Here is a 24,590-nt window from a genome sequence, read left to right on the forward strand (position 1 = left end):
AATTATTTTGGAAGACAGCCTCCATACATCAATGTTTTTTCTCACCCTGACTCTTCAGCTATAGTTGAGGTTGGCAAAATAGTGCCTTGGACAGATTCTGATCTTGCTTTCAGGGCTGCTTCTTGTTCACTCCTGTGACTGGGATTTCTTTGTGATCGTGGCTGTACAAGGTTTCCCATGGCCCACAGGGAGACAAATCACTAAGGATGGGCTTTGGGGCAAGGATGCTGAATTCTCAGTTACATGGCATATAGCCCCAAAACCCAGGTTTTCTGTTAGCTAAAATAGAAAATAGCATGCTGAAAGCTCAGGTCCAATATAGGGCAACAAGGGCAACAAAAATCAGTTCTATTTAAACTAATTAGATTTGACTTTCTGTACAAAAATGTTGCGAGTCATCTCTTATGCTCACCAAATGACCTCAGCAGGCACGTATCTTGCCTAGAAAAAAGATCCAACCCCTTTTTCAGTGATGAGGAGTCCATCATGACCCCTCGCAAATTAAAGATTAATGATCTACTTCAGTTTAAATAACCACCATATTTAAGTAGGGTTACATGGATGTATATGTGTCCTGCACAACATCCTTCTCTCTAAATTGGATAGAGATGGATTTGATGGATGGGCTTTTGGGTGGATGAGGAACTGTTTGGATGGTCGCATCCAAAGGGTAGTGGTCAACAGCTCAATGTCCAGATGGAGATTGGTGACCAGCAGTGCCCCTCTGGGATCCGTACTGGGACCAGTACTCTTTAATATCTTCATCAGTGACATAGTGGGATCGAGTGCACCCTGAGCAAGTTTGCAGATGACACCAAGATGAGTGATGGGACGCCATCCAGGGGGACATGGACAAGCTCAAGGAATGGGCCTGTGTGAACCTCATGAGGTTCAACAAGGCCAAGTGCAGGGTCCTCCACCCGGGTCAGGGCCACCCCCAGTATCAGCACAGGCTGGGGATGAAGGGATGGAGGGCAGCCCTGCCCAGAAGGACTTGGGGGGTACTGGCTGGACATGAGCCGGCAATGTGCGCTCGCATCCCAGAAGGCCAACCGTGTCCTGAGCTGCACCCAAAGCCGCGTGGCCAGCAGGGCGAGGGAGGGGATTCTGCCCCTCTGCCCCGCTCTGGGGAGACCCCCCTGCAGTGCTGCGTCCAGCTCTGGAGCCCTCGGCACAGGAGAGACATGGACCTGCTGGAGCGGGGCCAGAGGAGGCCCCAGCAATGCTCCGAGGGCTGGAAAAGCTCTGCTGGGAGGACAGGCTGGGAGAGCTGGGGGGGTTCAGCCTGGAGCAGAGAAGGCTCCGGGGAGATCTTACTGCAGCTGCCAGGACTGAAAGGGGCTTATGAGAAAGATGGGGACAGACTTTTTAGCAGGGCCTGTTGCCACAGGACAAGGGGTGATGGCTTTAAACTAAAACAGGGCAGATTCAGACTAGAAATAAGGAAGAAATTTCTGACAGTGAGGGTGGTGAAACGCTGGCCCAGGTTGCCCAGAGAGGTGGTAGATGCCCCATCTCTGGGAACATTCCAGGTCAGGTTGGATGGGGCTCTGAGCAACCTGGTCTAGTTGCAGATGTCCCTGCTCATGGCAGGGGGTTGGACTAGATGGCCTTTAAAGGTCCCTTCCAACCCAAAGCTTCTATGATTCTATGATTCTATACTGCTACCAATTTCCAGTTGCTGGTCAAAAAAAGAGATTTAAGGCAGAAATGGTTTGATTTCTGAGTCAGGAAATCCTCGCCGTAATTGCAGTCTCCCAGGTAAGTCACGCTTCCCCCTGCACTCCCACCCACGCCACATCCAGGTGTTCAAGGAGGTACTATTTTCCTCTCCAGAGAAACATGGTGGCCTCTAGCAATCACTAATTAGCACTTTGCTGATCAATGAAGTGCTGAAGAGCGTTTGCTTCTGTATCACCGCTAACTCCATAACCGATAATTACATTTTTGTCAGGCTGCCAAGGTCCTCACACACACCTGCACGCTGCCCACACGGTCATTACAAAGAGATTTATAATAATTAATTGTAACATTCCTATCACAAATCTCCCCACCCACTTCCAGCAGCGGCATGTAAGTCCAATGACGGGCATGTCTGTTTTCCCCTCCTTGTTAACTGGGTTCACAGCATTAGAATAAATTCAGTTAAGACCGTCTTCTGTTTGCATCCTTTGAAGCTTTGATTCATATTTTTCATGATATGTTAATTTAATTCTAGGTGAGGAATCCCATTTTCTATTCTTCTTCTTCTGTTTTCCCCTGGTTATTTGTTCGGGCCTTCCTGACCAGCCGAGACAGCCCTACCACTTACGATTTTCCCAAGACAGACGCTTTCCAAACTGCACGGTTCTCCTCCCATGGAACATGGACCAAGCTTCACAAAACCAAACCTCTTCCCACGGATCACCATTTCCCCAGCTAGCAATTGACTTCTAGAGCTGAAGAAGTGGGAACTGAAGGCCGTGTAAGATATTCATCACCTCCAGGAGCCTTCCCAATTTCAAAAGGCATCTACTGAACGTGCAGCATCCCGCCAAGCAGTACCCCTCATGCTGATATTCCTACTCCCCTCTCTACTTCGTGCTCACCCTTGGAGCCTCCCAAGCTGCTGACACTGAGGAGCCCCTGCTGCAGTGCTCCTCTTGCTGGTCTTCATGCTGCCCTTCTTTGGGAAAGGAAAAAGACCTGTTGAAATTTTCCTTCTCCCTGATTTGCTTCCAATCTGTTTTGCTTTTTATCCTTTCACCTTTTTTTTTTTCCCTGCAACTTGTTCTGGTTTTACGTCCTTCTCAGTTTTCACTTTCTCTCGCAGGTTGCTGGCACCACTGACATCCATCTGCACTTAATCTTTTTGGGGTTAAGTCTTACACACAAATATTTGCTTTCCCTGTTGGCACTTCCAGCAGTCTAGGCGAAACTTTGAATTTCCCTGTGGCAATAGCAGTGGGAGGTCCCAGACAGTGAGGGTAGGGGCTTTACTCCCTCTTTTCTCATGGACTTGCATTGCAGAGCGCTTGTGGTAGCTGATTCCCATCCAGGATAGGACAGAAACAACCTCCTTTGAGGCTCAGACGTCAAGCGTGGTCTCTAACCCTGAGTCCTGTGCTATGAGAGGATATAGTATAGAAGTCTACACAATCACAAGAGCCATGGAGGGAGTAAATAGAGCCTGACAGCAACTTCCAGCAGCAGAGCTGGGGGTATCAGATGACATAGTAGGAACCAGGTTCAGATGACATAGTAGGAACCAGGTTCAAATGATACAGTAGGAACCAGGTTCAAGGCAATCAAAAACGTGGTTCTCAAGAGGAGGCTGGACAGCTTCATGGCAGATAAATCCACTGAATATATAGAAACAACTAAATATATGGAAATTACTTCACCACAGAGAGTCCTTCACCTGAAAACACTGGAGGCTGGGACAGCACCAGCAGGAACCACCATATATCATTACCCTCTTCTTACACTCTTCTCTGGATACCTGATTTAGATGTCTGTTGATATGCTGTGGGTCTTGCAGGAGCAGGGGGCAATGCTGTCAGTCTTTTACTGTATGCAGAGAAAACTGGTGCAACTGGTTGATTTCAGCTCTTTCACAGCCAAACAGATGGCAAGGACCATTTCAGCTCTGAAGTTCACCTTTGCCTGGTATTCCCCTCGGTCACCACTGACCAGGTACGGGCGCCAGACGTAGGCAACCAGATTTTCACATCGTGCTTGTTCTTCTCAATCCATGGACTTTGTGACCCTCCTCCTCGCTTCCTTCTTCTTTGCCATCTATAGGAAATAGTTTATTGCCAATTTTAGAAGGCAAGGCTGGGAAGAGGTGCTGGAAAGGAGCTTCCGCCTCCTGGGAGATGCGGTGGGTGCAACCACTTGCATGGCCTGATAGGGCCTGTGAAAATCCTTTACAGGTCACTGAAGTCACTCCTTGTTAGCACCGGAGCAAAACTCATCCCTCTGCCTTCCTCACAAACTCATCTCATGGACTGCTTGGAAGCTTGGCTTGGCTCAAGACTATTAACTGAAGAAACTCGCACACATTTCACCTTGATGGAAGCTTTTAAGAATGATTTTAAGAAAATTGGTTTCCTACTCTTACCTTCTATTGTATTTCTACCTCTAAACATTTATGTGTGAGACACACACATTTTGATTTATTAACAACACACACAGTTTGCTGCTTGCAGCTATGTCCAGACATGTCATCCCGGAAAATTGATACAGCCATAAACGAGGTCCAGAATGGAGACTTCCATCTCCAGAAGGTCCTACATGGTTCCCCCTGGAAATTAGGCAGATGAAGGAGGAGTGGCCATCAAGAAACAGTTATCAAAAGCCCCCTCAGCTCACCTACAGCTCCAAACTGCACTGCTCTTTAGTATATTGCTTTTACTGCCACAATTTGCAATTAATCAGTAAACTATATCATTGTTCCCATGTCAAACGAGAGCATGGCCTTTCAAGCAGATGATTTGGTTTCCAACACAAGAGAGAGGAGAAACTCCAGGACCAGAAGTGGGGTGAGACCTCTGTGGTTGATGAACCTCCACTGATTTCCCGGCCCTGAACTCTCAGCCATTAAGCTGCTCATCGGGTTTTTCTGGCATCTCTTGGGGAAAGACACTTCACCTCTCCATGTCACTTTACCCAGGTTAACAGTGGTTAAATATTTACCTGAACTCGTGGGAATTTCAGAAGGCCAGTACTGTGCTGGGGAGGGGTATTACTGATAAAAGCTGACCTTTGGTAGATGAGGCTGGTCTCCTCTGGATCCCGTTATCATTGGCAGGCAGAAAAGCACTGAGAAGAGACACCTGGTTGAGGGCATGGGGGAACCCAGTCCCCTGCTGCACACGGAGCTCCATGAGCGAACTCCGGTCCCTGGATTTGGTATCGCAGCTTTCCTTTGTGGCCCTCAGCAGAGGAACAGCGATGCTAAAGCAACCCTGTAAATTCTGGTCACTGTCTCAGTGGTTTCTCAGAAAGTTCCCTTATGCAGTGCCTCCAATTCACTTTGTATTTCACTTTGTGAAGTTTCTGAAGGTTGAGGTCATCACTTAATGGGCATGAAGCCACGCGAGGTAAAAATGTGCTTTCTCCACCTCACTGGCACTCCAGGCCCAAGTTCCTCTTCACTAGAACAGCACTTAAACCCATACAAAGCAAAAACTCAAGTCAAGAGTACTGTGAATTTTTTTGCATGATTACTTTGATTCTTCAAGCCATTGAAAACCTTTTTGAGATGGGCAGAAAAAGTATTTTTTATAGACCTTTGTTCCACTTCATGTCCTCCAGGTCTGGATACAGCTCTAGGTAAGACACTTGACTCTAAGGAGACAATCTAGTTGCCCAAGTGGAGGTGTCTACCTTCATTTCAGGTGGTGTATATTTCAGATGATGCATATTTCAGGTGGGTTCCTACCCGCCATCTGCCACTGCAGAAGATTTAGAGTTTTCCACAAGTCCTGTGACATACCTGCCAGCCCTGCACAAAGGTGCCAGCCCAGGGCATTTCAAATGGCATAAAGATCCTATGGTTAGGTAACCAAATCCTGCTCTAGGATTGTAGGTATTAATGTATGAGCAAGGTGGTCTAAGAAACCTTTTATCCAACAAGCCCTGACCCCTGCAGCATCCACTGTCCCAGCAACCCAACACCTGAGGAGCCTGCAGCTGAAAGCTTGAGGATCAGCCCAGCTAAGCAAACCTGTGCCTAAAACAAATCACATCCTTTTTTCTTAATTGTATGTCCTTGAAAAGTTTAAGTTTACTGTATTGCTAGGCATTTGTGTTAGATACAGCATGACTCACTGTTTCCTTCAAGGAGTCAACCATAAGCTAATTGATCCTTTAATTTAGAAAGATGATGCTCAAGCTTCTTAAATCTGGTTGGATCTTCTACTTCCAAGTTCAGCTCTCCCCAGAAATGCGGCCATTGAAGGAATGACAAATTCTAAATAATGGTTTGAGGCAATATAAATTGAGATGGTGTTTTAGTTCCTGACAAAAGCAAATCTTCCCAGGATCACTGGTATCTTTCAGGCACCATGCTACCGCTTGCTTCATCGTGGCAAGAGACAACCCTATCTCCTGCCCTTTTCCTTTTCCAGAAATAGAGAGTCTTCCACAAAAGCATGTCTCCTCTCTCTAGCATGGGACAGTCCTCTCTTCAAACCCCACAAACAGAAGTAACATTGTGGTTGGCTTGGCTGGTTCTTCTGCACAGCTTCTTTAGTTTCCTCCAGCCCAAAAGTGTCCAAAGTGCCACACACCAACTTCTTCCATCACAACCATGGATTAGACGCTTGTCAAATTACAGGCGCAGGCTCAGGAGGAGGAGTGGACTACATTCCTTAAGAAATGATTCCTCTTCCTTTAAAGTCAGCGTGAGTTTCAGTGGATATGGGACAAAGTCCCAAACTGCTTCCACCAAGTAGACTGTACAAAGCACAGTAGATTTGGCTACTCAATAGATTGCTTCACTCAAATATAATTTGATTTCCATTTCAAACTTTTAAAATCAAACCAGCATATATCTTGCACTTCTTTTGTAGCCCCAACTTGTATTCTCCACTTTTTCTTCAGAAGACACTATTTTGCATCAGTTCAGGGCTTCCAAAACTGGAGCACCTGTCAAAAGGACTCCTATACTCCACTCTGCTGTTGGCTGCAGTGCTTTAGAGCCCTGTGTGCAATGAAAATCAGCAATACTGAAGAAGACAAGCTCCCTAACTCCTTTCAACTACTACTTAAAAAAATCCAACAAAGAAACCAATCCCAAACCAGAATATTTATACCTCAAATGCATGGAAAAAATAAGTTCAGAGTCCCATCTAGAGTATATACTTGGACACCAAATAGAAAAATCCCTAAAATCAATGTTGAAGTAATTCAAAGAGCCCCATGTAACAGGTCATCTTACATGATGGTTCCAACAATGTTGCCTGGATTAGAGAGCTTATTGCGGTTGTTACTGCAAGCGTTGGAGTATAAGGTTTTCTATGGTCAGAGACATTGTTCCCTTTTGATAAAGTATTGATCACATATGTGACCTCTTTTTTTTTCTTTTCCTAACACCATTTTGAAAAATGCTTTTCGTTTTGTTTACACATCTTGCACCATTTCCTAAATCAGTCTGTAATTGACCACAAGCATTTAAAAAAAGGGGGCCAGGGGCTTTGGAATTTCAAAACACAAGGAATTACTTTAAAGCAATTTAGAAGATTGGATTTAAATCCACAAAATAAAACTGAACATCTTACATGCATTCAACAAATCTTATCCAAAAGGCTTTATAAGCTAGAAGATAAAGGCTCCAAAATGCATCGTAAGCTCCAGCCAAATTCAAGCCACCTGTTCAACACAGCAATAGATATGGAAGGAGGACCCCAGGCAGGGTGCAATGCTTGTTTCAAACTCTCAACTTTTCCAGAATCCACTGAATCTAAGCCCAGAACCGCTATATCCAAAGCAGACAGTAAGACAGAGCCATAGTCATGGGCAGGGCGTTGTAGCATAAACGCTCCAGGGCGAAGTCAGTGAGTTTTAGTCCCCCATAAGTCCATATGGGGCCAAGGCCAGACCACAAATGTGAGCTCAGAACAGCTGAAGACTTTAGCACTCACACATCTGCCTTCTCACCATACTCTGGTATGACAGAGGATATTCCCCTAACTACACAGGAAGGTCTTGCAGCTATGGCACTGAAGATCTGGAGCTGTGCACCAGAAATAGCTTCTACCTCTAGAAGAAAGACATCAATTGCTTCTTCTGTGCGTTTTCAGTGGGGCCTTTTCACTTTGGATTCATAGAAGCCCATACCATGTTTTATGTGCCGTAAGATGCACATTCATTAACCTGTCACTTCAGTATCAATTTATGCACAGAGAAAGCATTAGTGCTGCAAAGCAGAGGACACAACACCGGTATCACGTAGCTCTGTCTTCTCAAGCATTTCTGTAAGTCGCATTTCTGTTAGCAATTCTCACAAGTAAAAAGCAAAGTAACACATGGGATAGATTTCAGCTCCCAGACTAAGACATTTCAACTCAGATGTCAACAAGCAGTTGTTTATCAAGACCAGTGTCATGAGTTTTCATAAGTCAATGGAGATCTAGAGCCCAAACAAGGTGTCTAGCTCCTTCTTGGACACCTCAGTGTGCCTAAGACATCTGCAGAGGACCGTGGATGAGTGCTCAGCTTGTCCTAAAGCAAACACCTTTGGTCAGCTGAATTGCTCTCTATCCTCTTTTGTCTGCACTGCCTAGAATTGTAATTGAGTTGCCCACCCTGTGACACCTAGTGCCACCTGAAATGCCTGTGTGGTCTCCCGCTGCCATTGGAGAAGGTGATGTTTCAGTGATGAACAGCAGGTTTCCTGCTGCTCCTGGTCTTGTGCCCTATCTCTCAGATCCCCTTCGGCATCTCAAATGGTAACGGGCACCTACTTCAGGCAGCTGAATTGCTCCCATAAGGTAGGTGTCCCAGGGGTGGAACTGCCAGTGGCACCCAGCCATCTTCATCTCTTAACTTTCTGGGCTTGAGGATGGAAAAAAAGAAAACAATTATTATTTTTTTTTAGTGGTTTCCCTTATTAGAAAAAGACATGTTACACTAACTGAAAGCACATTTCTACGATGTTGAATAGAAGAATGCCACATTTGAACATCTGCTTGGTGCTGGTGACCTCCTAGGGCAGGCAGAGATCACAGAATCACAGAAACACAGAATCACGAAGGTTGGAAAGGACCTTCAAGATCATCAAGTCCAACCATTAATCCAGCACCACCATGTCCCCTAAACCATGTCCTGAAGCGCCACATCCACACGTTTTTTTGAACACTTCCAGAGATGGTGACTCCACCACCTCCCTGGGCAGCCTATTCCAATGCCTGACCACCCTCTCAGTAAAGAAATTTTTCCTAATATCCAATCTAAACCTCCCCTGACGCAACTTGAGGCCATTTCCTCTTGTCCTGTCGCTGGTTACTTGGGAGAAGAGACCAACACCCTCGTCGCCACAACCCCCTTTCAGGTAGTTGTAGAGAGCGATAAGGTCTCCCCTCAGCCTCCTCTTCTCCAGACTAAACAACCCCAGTTCCCTCAGCGGCTTCTTGTAAGACTTGTTCTCCAGCCCCCTCACCAGCTTCGTTGCCTTTCTTTGGACACGCTCCAGCACCTCAGCATCCTTCTTGTAGAGTTGGGCCCAAAACTGAACACAGTATTTGAGGTGTGGCCTCATCAGTGCCGAGTACAGGGGCACGATCACTTCCCTACTCCTGCTGGCCACACTATTTCTGATACAGGCCAGGACACTGTTGGCCGCCTTGGCCACCTGGGCACACTGCTGGCTCATGTTCAGCCGGCTGTCAACCAGCACCCCCAGGTCCCTTTCCGCCGGGCAGCTCTCCAGCCACTCCTCCCCAAGCCTGTAGCGTTGCGTGGGGTTGTTGTGACCCAAGTGCAGGACCCGGCACTTGGCCTTATTAAACCTCATAGAGTTGACCTTGGCCCATCGATCCAGTCTGTCCAGATCCTTCTGCAGAGCCCTCTTACCCTCCAGCAGATCAACACTCCCACCCAACTTGGTCTCATCTGCAAACTTACTGAGATGAGCCTCTTTGCTGAAAGCACAGGACAAGTCTGCAACAACCTCTATTCTGCTCTTGGAATCCCAAATTGCTCTGAATCCTCATTTAACTAGACTGGGAACCTGACTTCCCTCCCTCTGCCCACTGTCTGCCTGTACCACTGCCTGCAAGGACTGCCTGCATCTTTCCAAGATATGAAAGTAATGAAAAGAAAGTTCCCTAGGATCTGTAGAGGAAGGGACAAGATACTGCCCCTGATAAACACTGAGAGCAAACATTAACACCGCAATAGTCATGTTCCCAGCTCAGTAGTTGTGGGGTTGAGGTTGACCCTGGACACTGCCGATGCGTGTGCTAATGTTTAAAGATACATGTGGGCTTAGGAGCAGGTTAGAGTACACAGTTAAGCCTCGGGCAAGCCTGAGATCTCTCCATTTCAAAACATAGGAAATGCTGTAAATACCATAGCAAATGCAATTACCAGAGCGTGACAAACACCACTTCGTCAGCAGGGACCACAGGAGGCTTCTCCCCTTTCACACATTCCTGACAATGAGCAGGAACCAGAGGTTGATCCTCAAGTCCCGACACAGAACAGGCAGGCAAATGTCTCGGGGATGCCTCGTCTGGAATTTTGTTTTCAGTCCTTCTCTGTCCTAACGCTGTGATGGAAGGAGCCTGCTCCTTCACATCCTCAACGTCTGTACTGTGTTTCTGGAGCAAGGACCGTTGCGTTCCAGCAGCTCCAGAGTGCCACTGACTTGGAAGCACCAGCACATTTCCCATCAGTATTTCAGCTGCTTCTAGTCATGGGTTAAATATAAGAAGGTTTTGACACTGGATGTGGTTTTGAGCCATTTTTATTGCAGTGGAAAAGATGTGAGCATAAAATATTATTTCCAGGATACATTTAATCTACAGCTTTGCACCTTTGGGAAAAGAACCAAGAATCACATTTGTTCCTCTGCCCTTTGAAATCGAGACTTAAGAAAACACAGGCTCAATCAGGATTTCAAGGGACAGATCATGAAGTGTTCACTGAACTCAAACAAAACATGCTTGAGCCTAAACCATGTAAAAGGGCAGAAACCAAATCACTGATGGTAGTAACAGCCTTTCCCTGGGGCCTTCTTAAAACTGTTCATTTCCAATCCATGGGCTTTTCCCAACATCAGCATTCATGTCCAGCATGACTGGAGCTGTCTGAAGGGCCCAGAGAACCTGTAAGGAATTTTTAGAAAAATTCACCTCCAGGTTCTTTTCAAATCCAGCTGATGGAGGTGGGCTGTGGGTGCCATCTGGTACCTCCGGGAGCTGCTCAGCCATAGCGTGGGAGATGTAAACACTTTCCAGAGGGAGCAAGTCACTACTGTCGCCACATCTATCCAGTTTGAGAAATGAGAAGAGGACAGGGACAAAGCACTCTGAAACCCCATACAGTCCCTCCCAGAGCCATGTCATGACCTGTGCAATGGATCTTCCTCCTGAGGCAGACAGCAAAAGGAGAGTGTCTTCTTCTGACTAAGAAACCCACCACAATCTCCCAGCTTGACCCAAGCCTTGTAAATGATGGAGATTTCACCACGTCAGTTGACTACATGTTTTGGTGGATGATCTCCTCATTTCCTATTTCCCTGTTATTTTAAGTTTCTCTCATTTATACCTGTTTTTTTTCCTTTGTCCCTACTTACAGATACATCCCCAAGAGAGGTACTTACAGATCAAGAATAAGTTGCTTGTTTCTTTCCCACTGATAAGCCACATACACAGAGATTCCCACTTTAAAGGCATCTTTTACAGACCATGAATAAACTCTGTCCCACCCACAAGAGACCTCAGAGCTCTTTTAAAGCATGGGATGGCATCTGGCAGCGTTCTCCCATGGCCACTGTGGCTAAGTCCCTTCCTCATTATCCCTCCTTTTCCACACCCCAAGATGATGCTTTTAAGGTGGAAAAGGGCTTTCCTGCTCTGCAATGAAATGGAGGATTTCAAGTGGACGTGGCTGCCATGTTGGAATTGTTGCAATTGGAACAGGCGGCCCAGGGAGGTGGTGGAGTCACCATCACTGGAAGTGTTCAAAAAACATGTGGACGTGGTACTTCAGGACATGGTTTAGTGGGCATGGTGGTGTTGGGTTGATTGTTGGACTTGATGATCTTAAAGGTCTTTTCCAACCTTAAGGATTCCGTGATTCTGTGATTCAAAGGTTCTGAAACAGGATTTCTTTACCCGTGTAATGGAAATGTGTACTTACAGCATCTGAATTTCTATTCCTATCCTCAACCAACATCAGTACAAGTTGTTCCTCCATTTTGACTTTCCTTCCTTTCTCTCCCCAACTACCATCCAGTTATGCAACTAACTGAATTTTTTCCACAATAAAAAATATAATCAAAAACATCCAGAAGAACATAATTGTGTTCAGACCTTGTCTAAAGGCTCTGGAAAGACAAAAAACAAGCCAAACAAATGAACGTGCTCTGAAATGGGTTTACAGTGAAGGCAAATGGAGGTGATGATAAACTCCTCGTGTTTTGAGGCAATGGAGAGGACGCGTATCACCTGAAGAAGGAAGCCAGGCTTCATACCATCAACATGCTTTGGTTTGAACAACCAACGAAAGCCCAGTTGCTCATGTGTCACCCATCTGAACATCTCTCCTTACTAAAAATACGGCATTGCTTGTGCAACAAAGCTGGAAGACATGGAGGGGGAAGGGTACAGGATTTATACCAATAAGTTTACAGACAGAAAAAGCATTCAGCCAGTTGTTTCTAATTCCACTGAGGATAAGTCCCGTGTCCTATCTCCACTAGACTAGGATACAGAGCCCAAATTGTCTGCCTCACTTCTACCATCCACAGAATGGGAATAGTTCTCCTGCTACCCCTGCATGGCAATGAAGGTGAGTTGGTTTGAGGATGACAGTATGTAAATGCAATCCCACACCTTGTCTCAATACACAACACTGCACTGATATTCCCCTTTGCAGTAGCTAGTGCTTCTGCTGGTTCCCCACTGATCTAGGAAATGCAAAAATACTGGAGAACAAGTCCATTAAGTGCCTTCAGATCTCAGAAAATATTTTTTTGCTTGCTTGGTTTTCAGGTTTTTGGGCAGAAATTCAGACCTGGCTTTCTAGCATATTATTTCCCCTTTGCATTACACAGTGTCATGGAAGCTTGCTTCTCCCTCAGTATCTTTTTCCCTGCTGTCATTCATTTTACAGACAACCAGACTAACAGTTGTAGCAGTGTTCTTCCAAAGAAAAGAAACCGCAAATTAGGGCAGCAAAAGGAGGTAGTCACTGCACCCGCTGCCAGAGACACCTGCAACGATTTGAGCAGCGACTGGTGACGCTGAAACCTCATACTCCTCGTCCCTCGAAACCGGCCGCTCCAGGCTGTCGCTTCGCATCAGCTGCTGCAAGGGGCTGCGTGCTTCCAGGGCCGGCGGCGACGCCAAGCCTGGCACGGCGTGGCCGCTCCTGGCCGAGCGCAACGGGGCGAGGACCCTTCTCCGGGGGACTCTGGAGAGGCACTTGGCTGGCAGAGGCAAGGCAGGCTTTAAAAGGCTCTGTCTGCAGCTTCCATTAGGGATTCAAACTACTGCTGCCTCGGAGCCAACTTGGCTTGCCATTTGCAAAAATAAACATCAAAATGCATGGGCTGGGGGAAAATATGTCCCAGATTGAAAGAACTCATCTCCCTTCAAGCCGCAATGGCTGATCCGGTTACAGGCAGCAGTACAGGTGTCCCACCCGCCAGCTGCCAGCTGGATTTTGGTGGCTGGTGATGTTAATAAACATTTTGCTCCATCTTTTTCTGTATCTATCTCACAGGTGTGTCAGGAAAGAGACAGAAGTGGGAAGAAAAGACAAAAGACTTTTCTCTGGATTCATGGTTGGCTGAGGCCAGCAACTAAACCAAAAACTGGCTCTGCCCACAGTGCCTGTAGGAGCAACGTGTGCATCAAGGACAGGCCCTGGACCAGGACTGCTGGTCCACAGGAACCGTTCTTCCCAACTGCTGACCAACATGAAGCATGGATTTGCACACACAAAAACATCTAACACATCTACAGACTCGCAGACTTACAGACGTGCCTGATGGCTCCCATAATTGGGCTGAACAACACAGAATGAACCTCCTTCATTCATTTTGGCTGCTCATAGCACTCAGTTGTGAGACTCACTCTGAATCTATTCCCCAAAACAGCTGACCCAAACCAAGGTCTAAGAGAATCCAAGCAGGTGAAGAGCCAGATGCACCTGGCTCAGACGTTTGCTTCTCCCTCCTGTTTCCAACCCAACCAAAAGCACTGAAAGAGTCCCAGTGGGTTACTGTGAGCAGGGTGCCAGGAGACACATCTGAGCATCTTCTGGTAGCTCTCAGGCTACGTCAGTACCTTAACTCTCTAAGTTTGAAAAATCGTGGGACAAGTATGAATAATGAGCATGACTGGATCAAAAAACACCCATGACCTGCTTCTTTGGACTGCACATTTTGTTTTTCCTCAGGTTAGTAAGATAATACGTCCACCTTACAAGAACACCAGCCTCAACCTTTCTTCTTAGAGGCCAGGTGCTAGATACCATGGGGAGCACTTGCAGTACAGGAACCTGTGTCAAGGAAGGTGATTTGGCCATGGACACAAGCACTTTCAAGCATGTGTTGCCCTGCACGTTTTCAGTTCCCAACTCCAGTAACCACCCAGGTCCTCACCAGCCACCTCCCTTGCTGACCAGTGCTTTCACCTTTCCCAGTCTCATACGGTGGGTTGTCCTCCCTCACCTTCCCATGCTGGGGAGGCCATGAACAGGAGGGCAGGCCAGAAAAGCAGTGAAATCACCAACTTGCTCACACACACAGGGAGCAAAGTCAGCCTTGGCCTCCTCGTCTTCTTATTGCTGTTTTTCCCGTAAGTGTCATCTCCAGAGGGTATAGACAAGAAGTCCCCCACTTGTCACAGTGCTGCAATTCCCAGCCCACCTCCACATGCAGATGCTTACAGGGGTAGCTTCAAACTTTCTACTGCCCTCCCTCAGAGGGAGGTATCTCCCACCTCCGCCACTTCCGTGCTTAATACAGAGGGAATATGACCAGCTCAGCAAAAGTCCCATCCCTCCTACCTACCCTGAGACAACAGCAGCAACATCCTACCTGTGCTGCACACTATGGAGTTAGCCCCAGCCAGGTAGCTGCATCTTTCTAACATGACTGGGAGACACATTGCTTCAGCCCTTGGCTAAGAGTCAGCAGTTGGGGGCTTGCAAAAAACTCTTTGTCCAGCTAAACAAGCACTGGGGCAGGATTTGTCCTCAGCAGCACCACCACAGGTCTTTCAACCACCTCTGGGCTGGAAAACCCAAGGGTACAGCACATCTCCAGGCAGCTTTGGCTTTGAAACCCAGGAGGGACAGCCCCTCCTTTGTGTCTCTCAACATGCAGAGCTCAGCCCACAACCACCAAGCGCCTCTGTGGCCACCAGCAGTTTCCCACCCCTCTGGCAGTGGAAGAAGCCAGATGGAGAGCCAAGAGGGTGTCCTGGGGCTGGGGTCAGATGCCTGCTCACCACCAAGTTAATGTACAGCAGCAGATAGCCTCATGGCATGAAATCCCGAATGATTTAGTGCATTTAGCAGAACTTCTTGGAAGTGTGGTTCTGGATAATTAAAAGCAGCCTGGAGACATGTGGGTCTTGCCAATTCCCGGAAGCGTTGTCATTTTGCCCTTCGCAGGAGGCAGCCATGTACATACATGCACATACCCATGGCTGTCTAGGCATTTCCTTGCTCAGCAGCCTGGAAAACAGATATTTTTAAGGTTATCGTGTATTTGGACATGCCTTACATATACCCAGAGGGCTGTGCTGTAGAGTAATCTCTATCGCTTGGTAGGGAGCAAGTTGGTCCAGACTCATTCACCAGGAGCTGGGATACCAATGTGGGACTCCCCTCACCTTGTCCGGCAGCCGTGTTGGTACCAGAAGGGCACAAATTGGGGGCCTCACCTTGGCACCTCCCCATGGGTCATGGCTGTAAGCGGGGATAAGAGTTCAGGTGGGTGGGGACAGACTCCTTAGCCCCAAATTCAGACTATTGACAACTGACATCAAATTCAAGGGTCCCATGCCCCCTCCGGTCAACCCTCCTGCATTATATGGCAGTCAGACATACCGAAATAAGGTGCCTCTAAGAAATACCCTCAAAATAGAAAGATTTCCCCATTTTCCCCCTGGAAGTGCTCAGAATATCTTCTGGGTGCTATAAAATAAGAAAAACCATATGCAATGGAAACATCCCATGGATAAGACTATTTTGAACTCCTCCACAATCTTTTATTCTGTATTTTAGCAGCCTGCACGCGTGTGGGAAGACAGAAAACTGATATAGAGATGCCAGTCAGACCTCTAGAAGTCCCCTACCACAGGCTGGGTGGGAAGATTTGGAAATGAGTCAACGCCATTTCTATGCCAAAGACTCTCCAGAGATGTTACCGAAACATATAAACTATCTCATGGTCTCCCCTCACCCCAGACACTTGTCAGCAGTTCTCCATTTCCTCTAATATTGATTACATGTATTCAAATTAAACACAGATCGTAGGGAGGAGGTACGCGCTGGGTGGGTTACTGGGAAGAAAACAAAAGCGTAGTAAATCACTATTAAAACGACCCAGAAGTAACGTACACTCTCTGTCATACTATTAGGCTAATGGAGCAACAACTCTTCTAACAAATGGCAGGGCAAGAAACTGAATGTAAAACAAGATTTTCTAGATATTGGACCTTACTTTCATCTATTTTGAGGTCTTTTTCCCCACCCTTGTGACGTAACAGTGTTTTAAACTAAGAATATTTTCTAATCCCCTAGTGCCTTGGGACCAGAGAAGGGAGGATCCTTATGTGGCTCATGCCACAAGCAAACTCAAAAGGCCAGTACATGGGAATTAAAGAAAACTGTCTTAACCAAGCCAGGCTGCTGTCTGCTCTTTTCCAGACTGGTCCTCCCCCTAAAACTGCTGGCTCTAGACTCCGCGACCAGTGTCTTCCAGTCCTGCAATTTCTCTCCCGGCACTCAGAGCAGAGAGCGAACTTCTCAAGAGCAGAAGTGCTTAACTTTTAAAAGAGAAAAACCAAACTGCTTTTTCATTTTCTATCAGGGGATACTGTGGATGACATTTCAGCCAAAGTCCATGACAGTTATCAGCCAGGCTTTGCATGATTCATGTAGCAGAGTCACCTTCAGCATCCCTGATGTCCGTCTCAGCCACAGCAGGAAGAGCTCTGGTCCCTGCATCCAAGGCAGCTCAGGCTCCCCCCAGAGATGCCACAGGCATCTCCAGCAGGTATCTAGCCATGATGCTATTTAATCACTGGCCAGGCTCAAAATCGGGGTGGTCAGAAAAATTATGGGAACTTCCCCAACCTCCCTTCTTCTTTTTCCCTCTCCAGGGGCACGTTGCCCAGGGAGATGGATCAAAACAGGTCCCCACGGCAAATGTCACGTGAGCAAGCCCTTCTCCGGTAGCGCAAAGAGCTTTTGTGTAAGTGGCTACTCCTCTGTGATTTAAGCCCTCGTGGTCACGTGAAGTGTCGCTGAACGAGACCCGCTACCATCCGCCCAGCTGAGAGCATCAGGGAAGAGACGGGCTGGGGCCATTGCTGAGCAAATGTGCTGCTGCCCACAGATGGGTTCGGGGAATGCTCCTACCCTGTGGCTCCCAGTTCATGCACACAGCCGTTGCTAAAATACAAATAGCTCTGAAACTATTTCCTCTATTTCCGCAGAGGAAGAATGCCATTTAATCTAATTTTTGCTTTGCATAATAATGGAAAGGCCATTTATGCAATTGCATTGCTTTTCTTATCCGGTTCCCTTTTCAGCTGCTCCAAAGCCTTGCAGGTGTCCTAATCAGGTCATCAGGTTGTCACAGCAGCCAAAGTGCCACCGGAGAAGAGGACCCAGGCCCAAAGCTGCTAAGCAGATATTTGTAGAATGCCCTGCTAACCCACGAATTACCTTGCTTTTTATTTGGGACACTGACTACTCTCATAAAAGCTTTATTATTACCCAGATAAATTTCTGGGGGTTTCTCAGAAGATGAGTCCATTTGTCTAAATCAATTGAACAGCGTGATTGTGGCTCTGATGCTCAAGAGGGGGAGAGGCAATGCAGGGAGAGAGGCTTAATAAAAAGTATTATCTCCTCCTGCAATCTCGCCAGGCTTGACTGAAGTTATCGGACTCCTTAATTTCCATTCCAGCTTTATCACAGCTCACAGTTGCTCACGATCGGTTTGACACTCTGCTGTTAATTCCCTTGTTATGATGCATCCGGGGTCGTTTTGCAAATCTCCTGCCTGAAAAAAAGGGGAGGAAGGTGCCTGTAAAGGAAGCATCGCATGGCCCCGGGTCGTGAGCACCTCCGCAGCTCACAGCAAGCTGGAACAGAGGCCAAAAGACCACGTTTCCCCACCAACCTGTTGACAAAACCAGGAGGTAAAACCCCTCTGAATAATAAACAACAATAAGCACTGTTAGACACTTTCTATAGGCTTTCTATAAGTATATAGACTATACCAGACCTATATAGATTTATATTAGATTCTACACCAGACCTCGAGTCACTTCGAGGTAATCTCTCATGTGCAGACAAGGCAACGAGGTCTTATTTATGAGACCCCACCACCCTGCAGAAGGCCAAGTCAGGAGGAGGAATTAGAGCCTCTAGATTTGCACTAAAATGGTAAAGCTCTGCGGGGGGCCAAGATTTCAGCCCCAACCCACTGCATCACCCCCAGGCTTAGCAGCAGGCGCTGCGGAAGGGGGCAAACCGCAGGGACGATTCCCACCTCCCAGCTTGAGCAAGCAGAAATCAACCTTCTGCACATAGAAAAGTGTCATTTAGCATTTAGCCGTAAGAAAAAATACGTTGTGAGAAAGAGGCATTGGCACATATGGGTGCTCTCTGGGCCTTCAGGTTTTTCCCATTCTCCCTCTCCATCCCTGGAGGAGGATGCTGGCTGCACCGCCGAATGCTCATCTCCATCTCCCCAAAAAAGCCTGACCCCTCAGACTCCTTTTGGGCAAGAAAAGGTCGCAAGGCTGCTCCCTAAAAGCATCAGTAATGAAACACCAGCACTGCTGGCTGCACCGCAGAGTAACTGGGAGGCACGAAGGGTTTCGTGAGCAATTTTAGGGGGACTGGGGGAAGCTGTGGGTAGAGGAAAAGAGGTGTCTGGGGTGGATTCCCAAGGCAGGGGTGACCCAGAGGCTGCACGCCGGCCGGCACAGGACAGCCTGGCATGCCCATGTAGGAGGTCTGATACGTCTGCAGGTCTTCCCTCAGGGGCCGACATGAGACGTGGGTAAAAACATGGAGCTTTTAAGAATTTTTATTACTTCTTAGTTGCTCCTTTCTTTCATAAAAGCATTTTATTAAAAGAAATTACTGTGACTTCAAGATTCCTTGGATAGGCAAATACTGCCTTTCTGCCGGGGCGGAGGGTGGAAGAATTGACTAGAACTGTAATTCTGAAGGGGAAAAAGGAGCATTCCTGTGCCATTATCTCCACCACCATCAGCTCTGGGTCTGGGCCAAGCCTGGGATGCAGGTACCTGCAATGTGCTGCAAGACGGGCCCCTTGCTCTGCAAGAAGGTGCAGCCACTCGTTATAAACCCAGATCCAACCCCAAGCCTGGTGGGAACTCGGGGCTTTAGCAGCAACCTTGTGGAAACCGCTGCAATGGTGAGCCGGAGTAAAGCAGGAGGTCTGGAAACAGGATGGAGCCAGATTAATTACTGCCTTTGCAAACCTGAAAGCCAAAATGCAAGTGCCTAAAGAAATGACAGCTGGAGCTACTGTTGCTCTCCAGAGTGGCCAGAACAAGCACCTGAGTGAATTTATGAGACTGGGGGGTTATTGGAGAACTGGAAAGCAGCGCCTTGGCCCTCAGCCCAGACTGCAAGGGGCTTAAAAATGCACCTGGAATTAGCTTCCAGCGACAGCAGCAGGCCCAGGATGAGGAATGTATTATCCTCAACGAGACGTGCCTTGGGTCAGGCCCCCTTTCACCACGCGCCATGGGGTTTTCCAAAAACTAAAAGGGTTTTCCCATGACGGAAAAGGCAGGTTGTGCACCCCAGTGCATCAAGCAGTTCCTGCGTATCTCTTCGCTCTCTTTTGCATCATCAGCCACATTTGCTGGGAGGAGAAGGAGCTGTTGGGGTTTCCCTCGTTTCACCCACTGGGGCAGCCAGACCAGGCTGCCTGCGTGCAAGGAGCACTGCGGGGAGCAGCGGGTGAGCAGGACAGCGTCTCAGTGGTCACCTTTGGGTCCCCTGCTCCGCGGCCAGCTCGGGCACATCCCGCACACAGGACCTCTCACTGGGAGCAGCATCACATGAGGCAAAAGACCCATCATGGGGCTCTCTCACCCCAGAGCTACAAACATAAATTATTCATTGCAACTTGCACATCCTCCCAGTGCCGAATTCTCCCTTAAAATGTCCACCCCAGAAATAGGGCACAAGGCCATGAGCAAATACAGGGATTCAAAAAGTCTTTCAGAGTACAGGATCCAGCTGTAAACAGGAGATTTCATCACTCCTTTATCCCAAACCTACTGGGGCATGCTGCTTTTTGACAGAGCCGCTTTTTAAGATGTCCCTCCACGCAGCCGTCCCAAGACCTAGAGGCAGGACCTTAGCTACTAACTCCTGAAACCAGACCTTCACCCCAGCTGCCTTCTGCTCTGAGGATCTCAGTGTCTCCATCTCTTCCCTCTGACCGTACAAAACATCCATGATGGATTTTAACTAGCAGTTTATGTCAGTACGCAGCAACTAGTGAGACCCCTGATGCCTCACTGCAGCATAAGCCTCATCAGAAGGTCCTTCCCTCTCTCTCCAAGCTCTCCACAACTTGACACTACTGTGGAAACACCCCTTGAGCGTCCCAAGGCTCCCTAAGAGCCTCTTTTCCAAAAAGCTTCACGAATAATGCTCTGAGTAATGCTCATTTTCTGTGCTACAAAGCCGGCACATGCCACAGGTTTCAGCTCAGGACCCAGCACAGGACAGCTTGGCCGAGCACATTTGGAAATGGGAATTGTTTGCACTGTGATGGGATGCAAGCAGACGCTGTGGCAGTCGAGAAAGTCACCATCGGACGTGACAAGGCAAAGAGAGGAGCAAAATGCTAAAGAGAGCTGCACCCTGGACATGGACACCTGCATTGGGAAGAGCTTGGGAACAAATTCCTAATACCACGGCAGCCAGAAATGCCATCCCCTTCCCAGGCTGGGGCACACAGGCTCCGGGAGCCGGCGCTCGGCTGGGCAAACACAGATGCAGGAGCTGAATGGGAGCACAGTCAGCCCGAACTATTTTTAACTGGTGCAGAGGAAGCTTTTACTTTTCATTACAAAGTGCCCGTCAGTTGCGCTGAATTTATTCACTCAACGGGTGGGTGTTGAAGTATGCACAGCCCCCAGCCCCGCGCTGTGCGACCAGCAGCAATAATCCCCCCTAATCTGCTCACAGCTGCACGGGGCCAAAGAGCGCAACAGCTGAAATGCACGTTTGATACATACGCTTTCGGTTGCCCCCACTTACCCTGGGGGTTTCTGCCTTGTGATTTCCATTAAAGCGAGGTTCGCCGCTGCCATAAACGAGCACCAACCCACCAAGATCCCCGACGTTTCGCTCGGCGCGGCGAAATGAAGAGCCCAGAGGCGTCACAAGCAGACACTGGGAGTTGGATCTGGTGGTCCCCCAATGACACTTCGCTCCCCTGGAGCAAAATCTGTGGGTTTGGCAGCGGCAGCGCCTTTACGGGCCAAATACGTTGCTTGGGGCGCTGGGCTGGCAGGGCTGGGACTGGGGCTCTACGCCTCCCCCTTCTTGCCCAGCCAGGGTTACGGCTCTGCGATCTAATTGTAAGATCATTAATTTTCTCTTAACTATCAATTCCTGCTGCTATCCCCAAATATATATTTGAACATCACCGTTCCCCACTCCCTCCCCAAAATATCAACAGTGGGAAAACGCTCGCTCACGGGGCATCCCAAGGAGCGGGGCTGGGTCACTGGCCAGGCGGCCACGCAGCAGCTCAGACTTTGTACACTGGCCATCGGCCAGCTGGTGAAGGGAAAGGGCTCAGCCAGCCACCGAGCTCCCTCCCTCCATCTCCCAAACAAGCCACTAGTGCCTCTGCTGCCGTACGTAAATATTGTGCCTTGGATGAATCCACAGAAGACGCAAGTGATGACACATGTCCTGTCCATCCTGACCTAAAGAGATGCTTAAAATGTTCTCGGCTACCAGGGGAAACCACTAGCCTCATATAACAAGGTTTGGCTCTAGAACAGCTCTCCAAGTTCCTCTTTTGCAAGCATATATGCACATCCAGAACATGCACATACATAACTGCAGGTTGCTCCTCGCTGCCAAGGACATATTTATTAAAATCCTGCATTTATTACACACACTACAGCCCCATAAGGGGGCTCAGAAGCCACTAACAATGGGCATCGTTGGACTTTCCATGCTAAAAATGTACTTTCTTAAGGGAAGATCGCCTAGAGGGTGAACTACTCCTTGTGGCCTCCCTTGAGAGGAGAAAGAGGCATTTCATTCAGCTTGTTCAGAAGTAGGTGCCCGCGTCGCTTAGATGAACCATGCCCTCATTGCTCAGACGAACTGTACGCTCAAGAGTCTATTTTTCCCCAGCTGCCACAAAGACAGCTTAGGGTGATCAGTTCGGAAGTAGATGTTTATGCTGTTATGTGGAGTTAGGCAAGAATAATCTGTTACAGTCTGTCATGGTCCAGGCACTGCTCTTGCTACATGAGATGACCACGGAAGAACAAAAGCAAAGCTCTGCTCCTGAACATTTCAGCTGAAGTTAAAATACAGGGTCTGCAGACAGCAAACCCAGGAACAACCTGGTCAGAGTAGGACAGGATCGCAAGTAACGCTGGTTTCCAACCTATTGCTCATGAACATGTTGAAACCGAGCTTTGCATATATGTGTATATACATATATGTTTGCAAATGACATGGGAATGCCTGTGCCCACTTAGAAAACAAGCACTGGAGAGCAAAAAAATCCCTTACCCGATTGTCCTCTTGAATCTCCCAGTCACTGGAGAAGCTCAAGACATGCTGCGCCTGCGAGCAGTTAGAAAACTGGAAAAGGCTGGCAAACATCCTTCTGTTCTCCTGGGTGTCCGGGAAAATCGCCTCCTGGAAATTGACTCCGTGCGGCAGGAGGATGTAGTTCTCATCCATTCTGAAACACAAATTGCACGGGCAGCCCGCTGTGAGCGGCGCTTTCTCTCCCGCAGAAGTCACCCGTCGGACTTCAGCCCGGCTCAACAAGTGCCACCGAAGCCACACAGACAGACTTTTTGCCAGCACGTGGCTTTCAGCTCTCCTGGCACTTAGTTGCCAAGCCGGCCATTTCCACCACGGAGGAGGGCACCAGGCAGCAGCAGCAAGGACCTAACAGGCTTCTACCACCCTGCAGAGATCAATGAACCCCCATGAATGAGGCAAATCTATATTTTGGCCCATGGCTCCTACTGAATCTGCATCGCCTTGCCCTTGATCCCGGAGTTTAAGTACTCCTTCAAGCAGTCAATAAATAACTTGTGTAAAACATGTTTAAAGGTATCGCCACAGACTGAGTGCTAGACAGCATCGAAATGTGTTTTGTTACGCACCCAGTGTAAGAATATACCAAGTATTTTGAAACGAGCCACCGAGTAGTATTTCGCAAACACTCTCAGACTGAAAGGTCACAGCGATGGCTCCGTTCCCACGTTGTGGTTTACTTTCTTATTCTTTCGATGAGCCCAAAGTCAGGATTTGGCTGGGAGAACCCAGAGAAAGCTATCGGGTGAGTATTTGGGGATGGGTTTTAAGCTCCCGTGCCAAACTTCGGCGAACCGCCGTGACCGTCCCGCTGTAAAAACACAAGCAGCAGCACCCAGGAGCTACTCAACAGCCGCTCCTCGTACATCTGTAGCCCGGACATGCTGGAATATTACAGGTTTGGGGTTGTTTTGTTGGGTTTGTTTTGGTTGGGTTTGTTTTGGGTTTTTTTTCCCGATGGAACCGTGCGTGGACGCGCAAAGCGGAAGGCGCTGCCCGCACCCCCCGGCCCCCGAGACGCCCCGGAGCCGGGGTGCCGACCCCCGGCCCCCCCCGCCCGGACTCACCGGAGGAAGAAGAAATACGCGTAGCCCTGCATGACGGTGTGTGAGTGGCAGGAGAAGTAGCCGAGGCCGGTCAGGTTGAGGCGGGAGCCGGCGGGCACCTCCAGCATGCTGCCCCACGCCTGGTCGCACAGCAGTTCGATCTCGGCCGAATAAAAGAGCCCCCCCGCCCCTTGCTGGGGGCCGGCGGGGGGACCCCTCTGCCAGGGCAGGTAGTTGTAGGCGCCGTAGGGGTCGGGGTGCAGCGCCAGCACCCTCGCGTAGACGATGATCGCCGCCAGCTCGGCTCGGCAGCCCTCGCTGAGCGGTCGCCACTCGGCCGGCAGCTGGCAGCCCCCCCCGCCGCCCGCCCGCGCCCCCAGCCCCAGCGCCAGCCCCAGCACCAGCAGCGGCGGCGGCAGCATGGCGGGCGGCCCGCGGCCGGGCGGGCGGGGAGGGGGCTCGGGGATCGGAGATGGGGTGGGACACGCACACACACTCGCACACGCACACACGCGCGGCCCCGGAGGCTGCGGGGCGGTGGAAGAGGCAGGGGCGCGGCGAGGCGGGGGTGCGAAGGGGCGGGGAGGGGGGCAGTGGGGGTGCCGGCAGGCAGAGACCCGCAGGGCCGAGCTGCAAGCGGGCAGCGGGGCAGGGGGTGTAGCGGGGCAGAGAGGCGAGGAGCGGAGATGCAAAGGGGAGGGATGGGAAGAGGCAGGGATGCGGAGGGGCAGAGAGGCAAAGGGGAGGGATGTAAATGAGAGGTGCAAAGGGGGAGGTGGAAAGGGA

The 24,590-nt window shown here is 48.9% G+C and overlaps 1 protein-coding gene across 1 annotated transcript in view; it reads right to left on the reverse strand.

The window, feature by feature from the left end:
• Positions 1-24,258, reverse strand: part of CCDC3 (coiled-coil domain containing 3) — a gene marked incomplete at its 3' end in the record, with an annotated part of 42,534 nt that extends 18,276 nt beyond the window's left edge. Inside the window, exons 1-2 of the mRNA XM_082006855.1 lie at positions 23,826-24,258; positions 22,720-22,894 (exon numbers count right to left, since the gene is read on the reverse strand). Coding sequence (XP_081862981.1) covers positions 22,720-22,894; positions 23,826-24,226 — 576 coding nt within the window. The 5' untranslated portion in view covers positions 24,227-24,258. The remainder of the gene's footprint in view (positions 1-22,719; positions 22,895-23,825) is intronic.
• Positions 24,259-24,590: the final 332 nt, after the last annotated feature.

This window comes from Phaethon aethereus (assembly GCF_964289735.1).
Source record: "Phaethon aethereus genome assembly, chromosome: 1".
NCBI lineage: Eukaryota > Metazoa > Chordata > Aves > Phaethontiformes > Phaethontidae > Phaethon > Phaethon aethereus.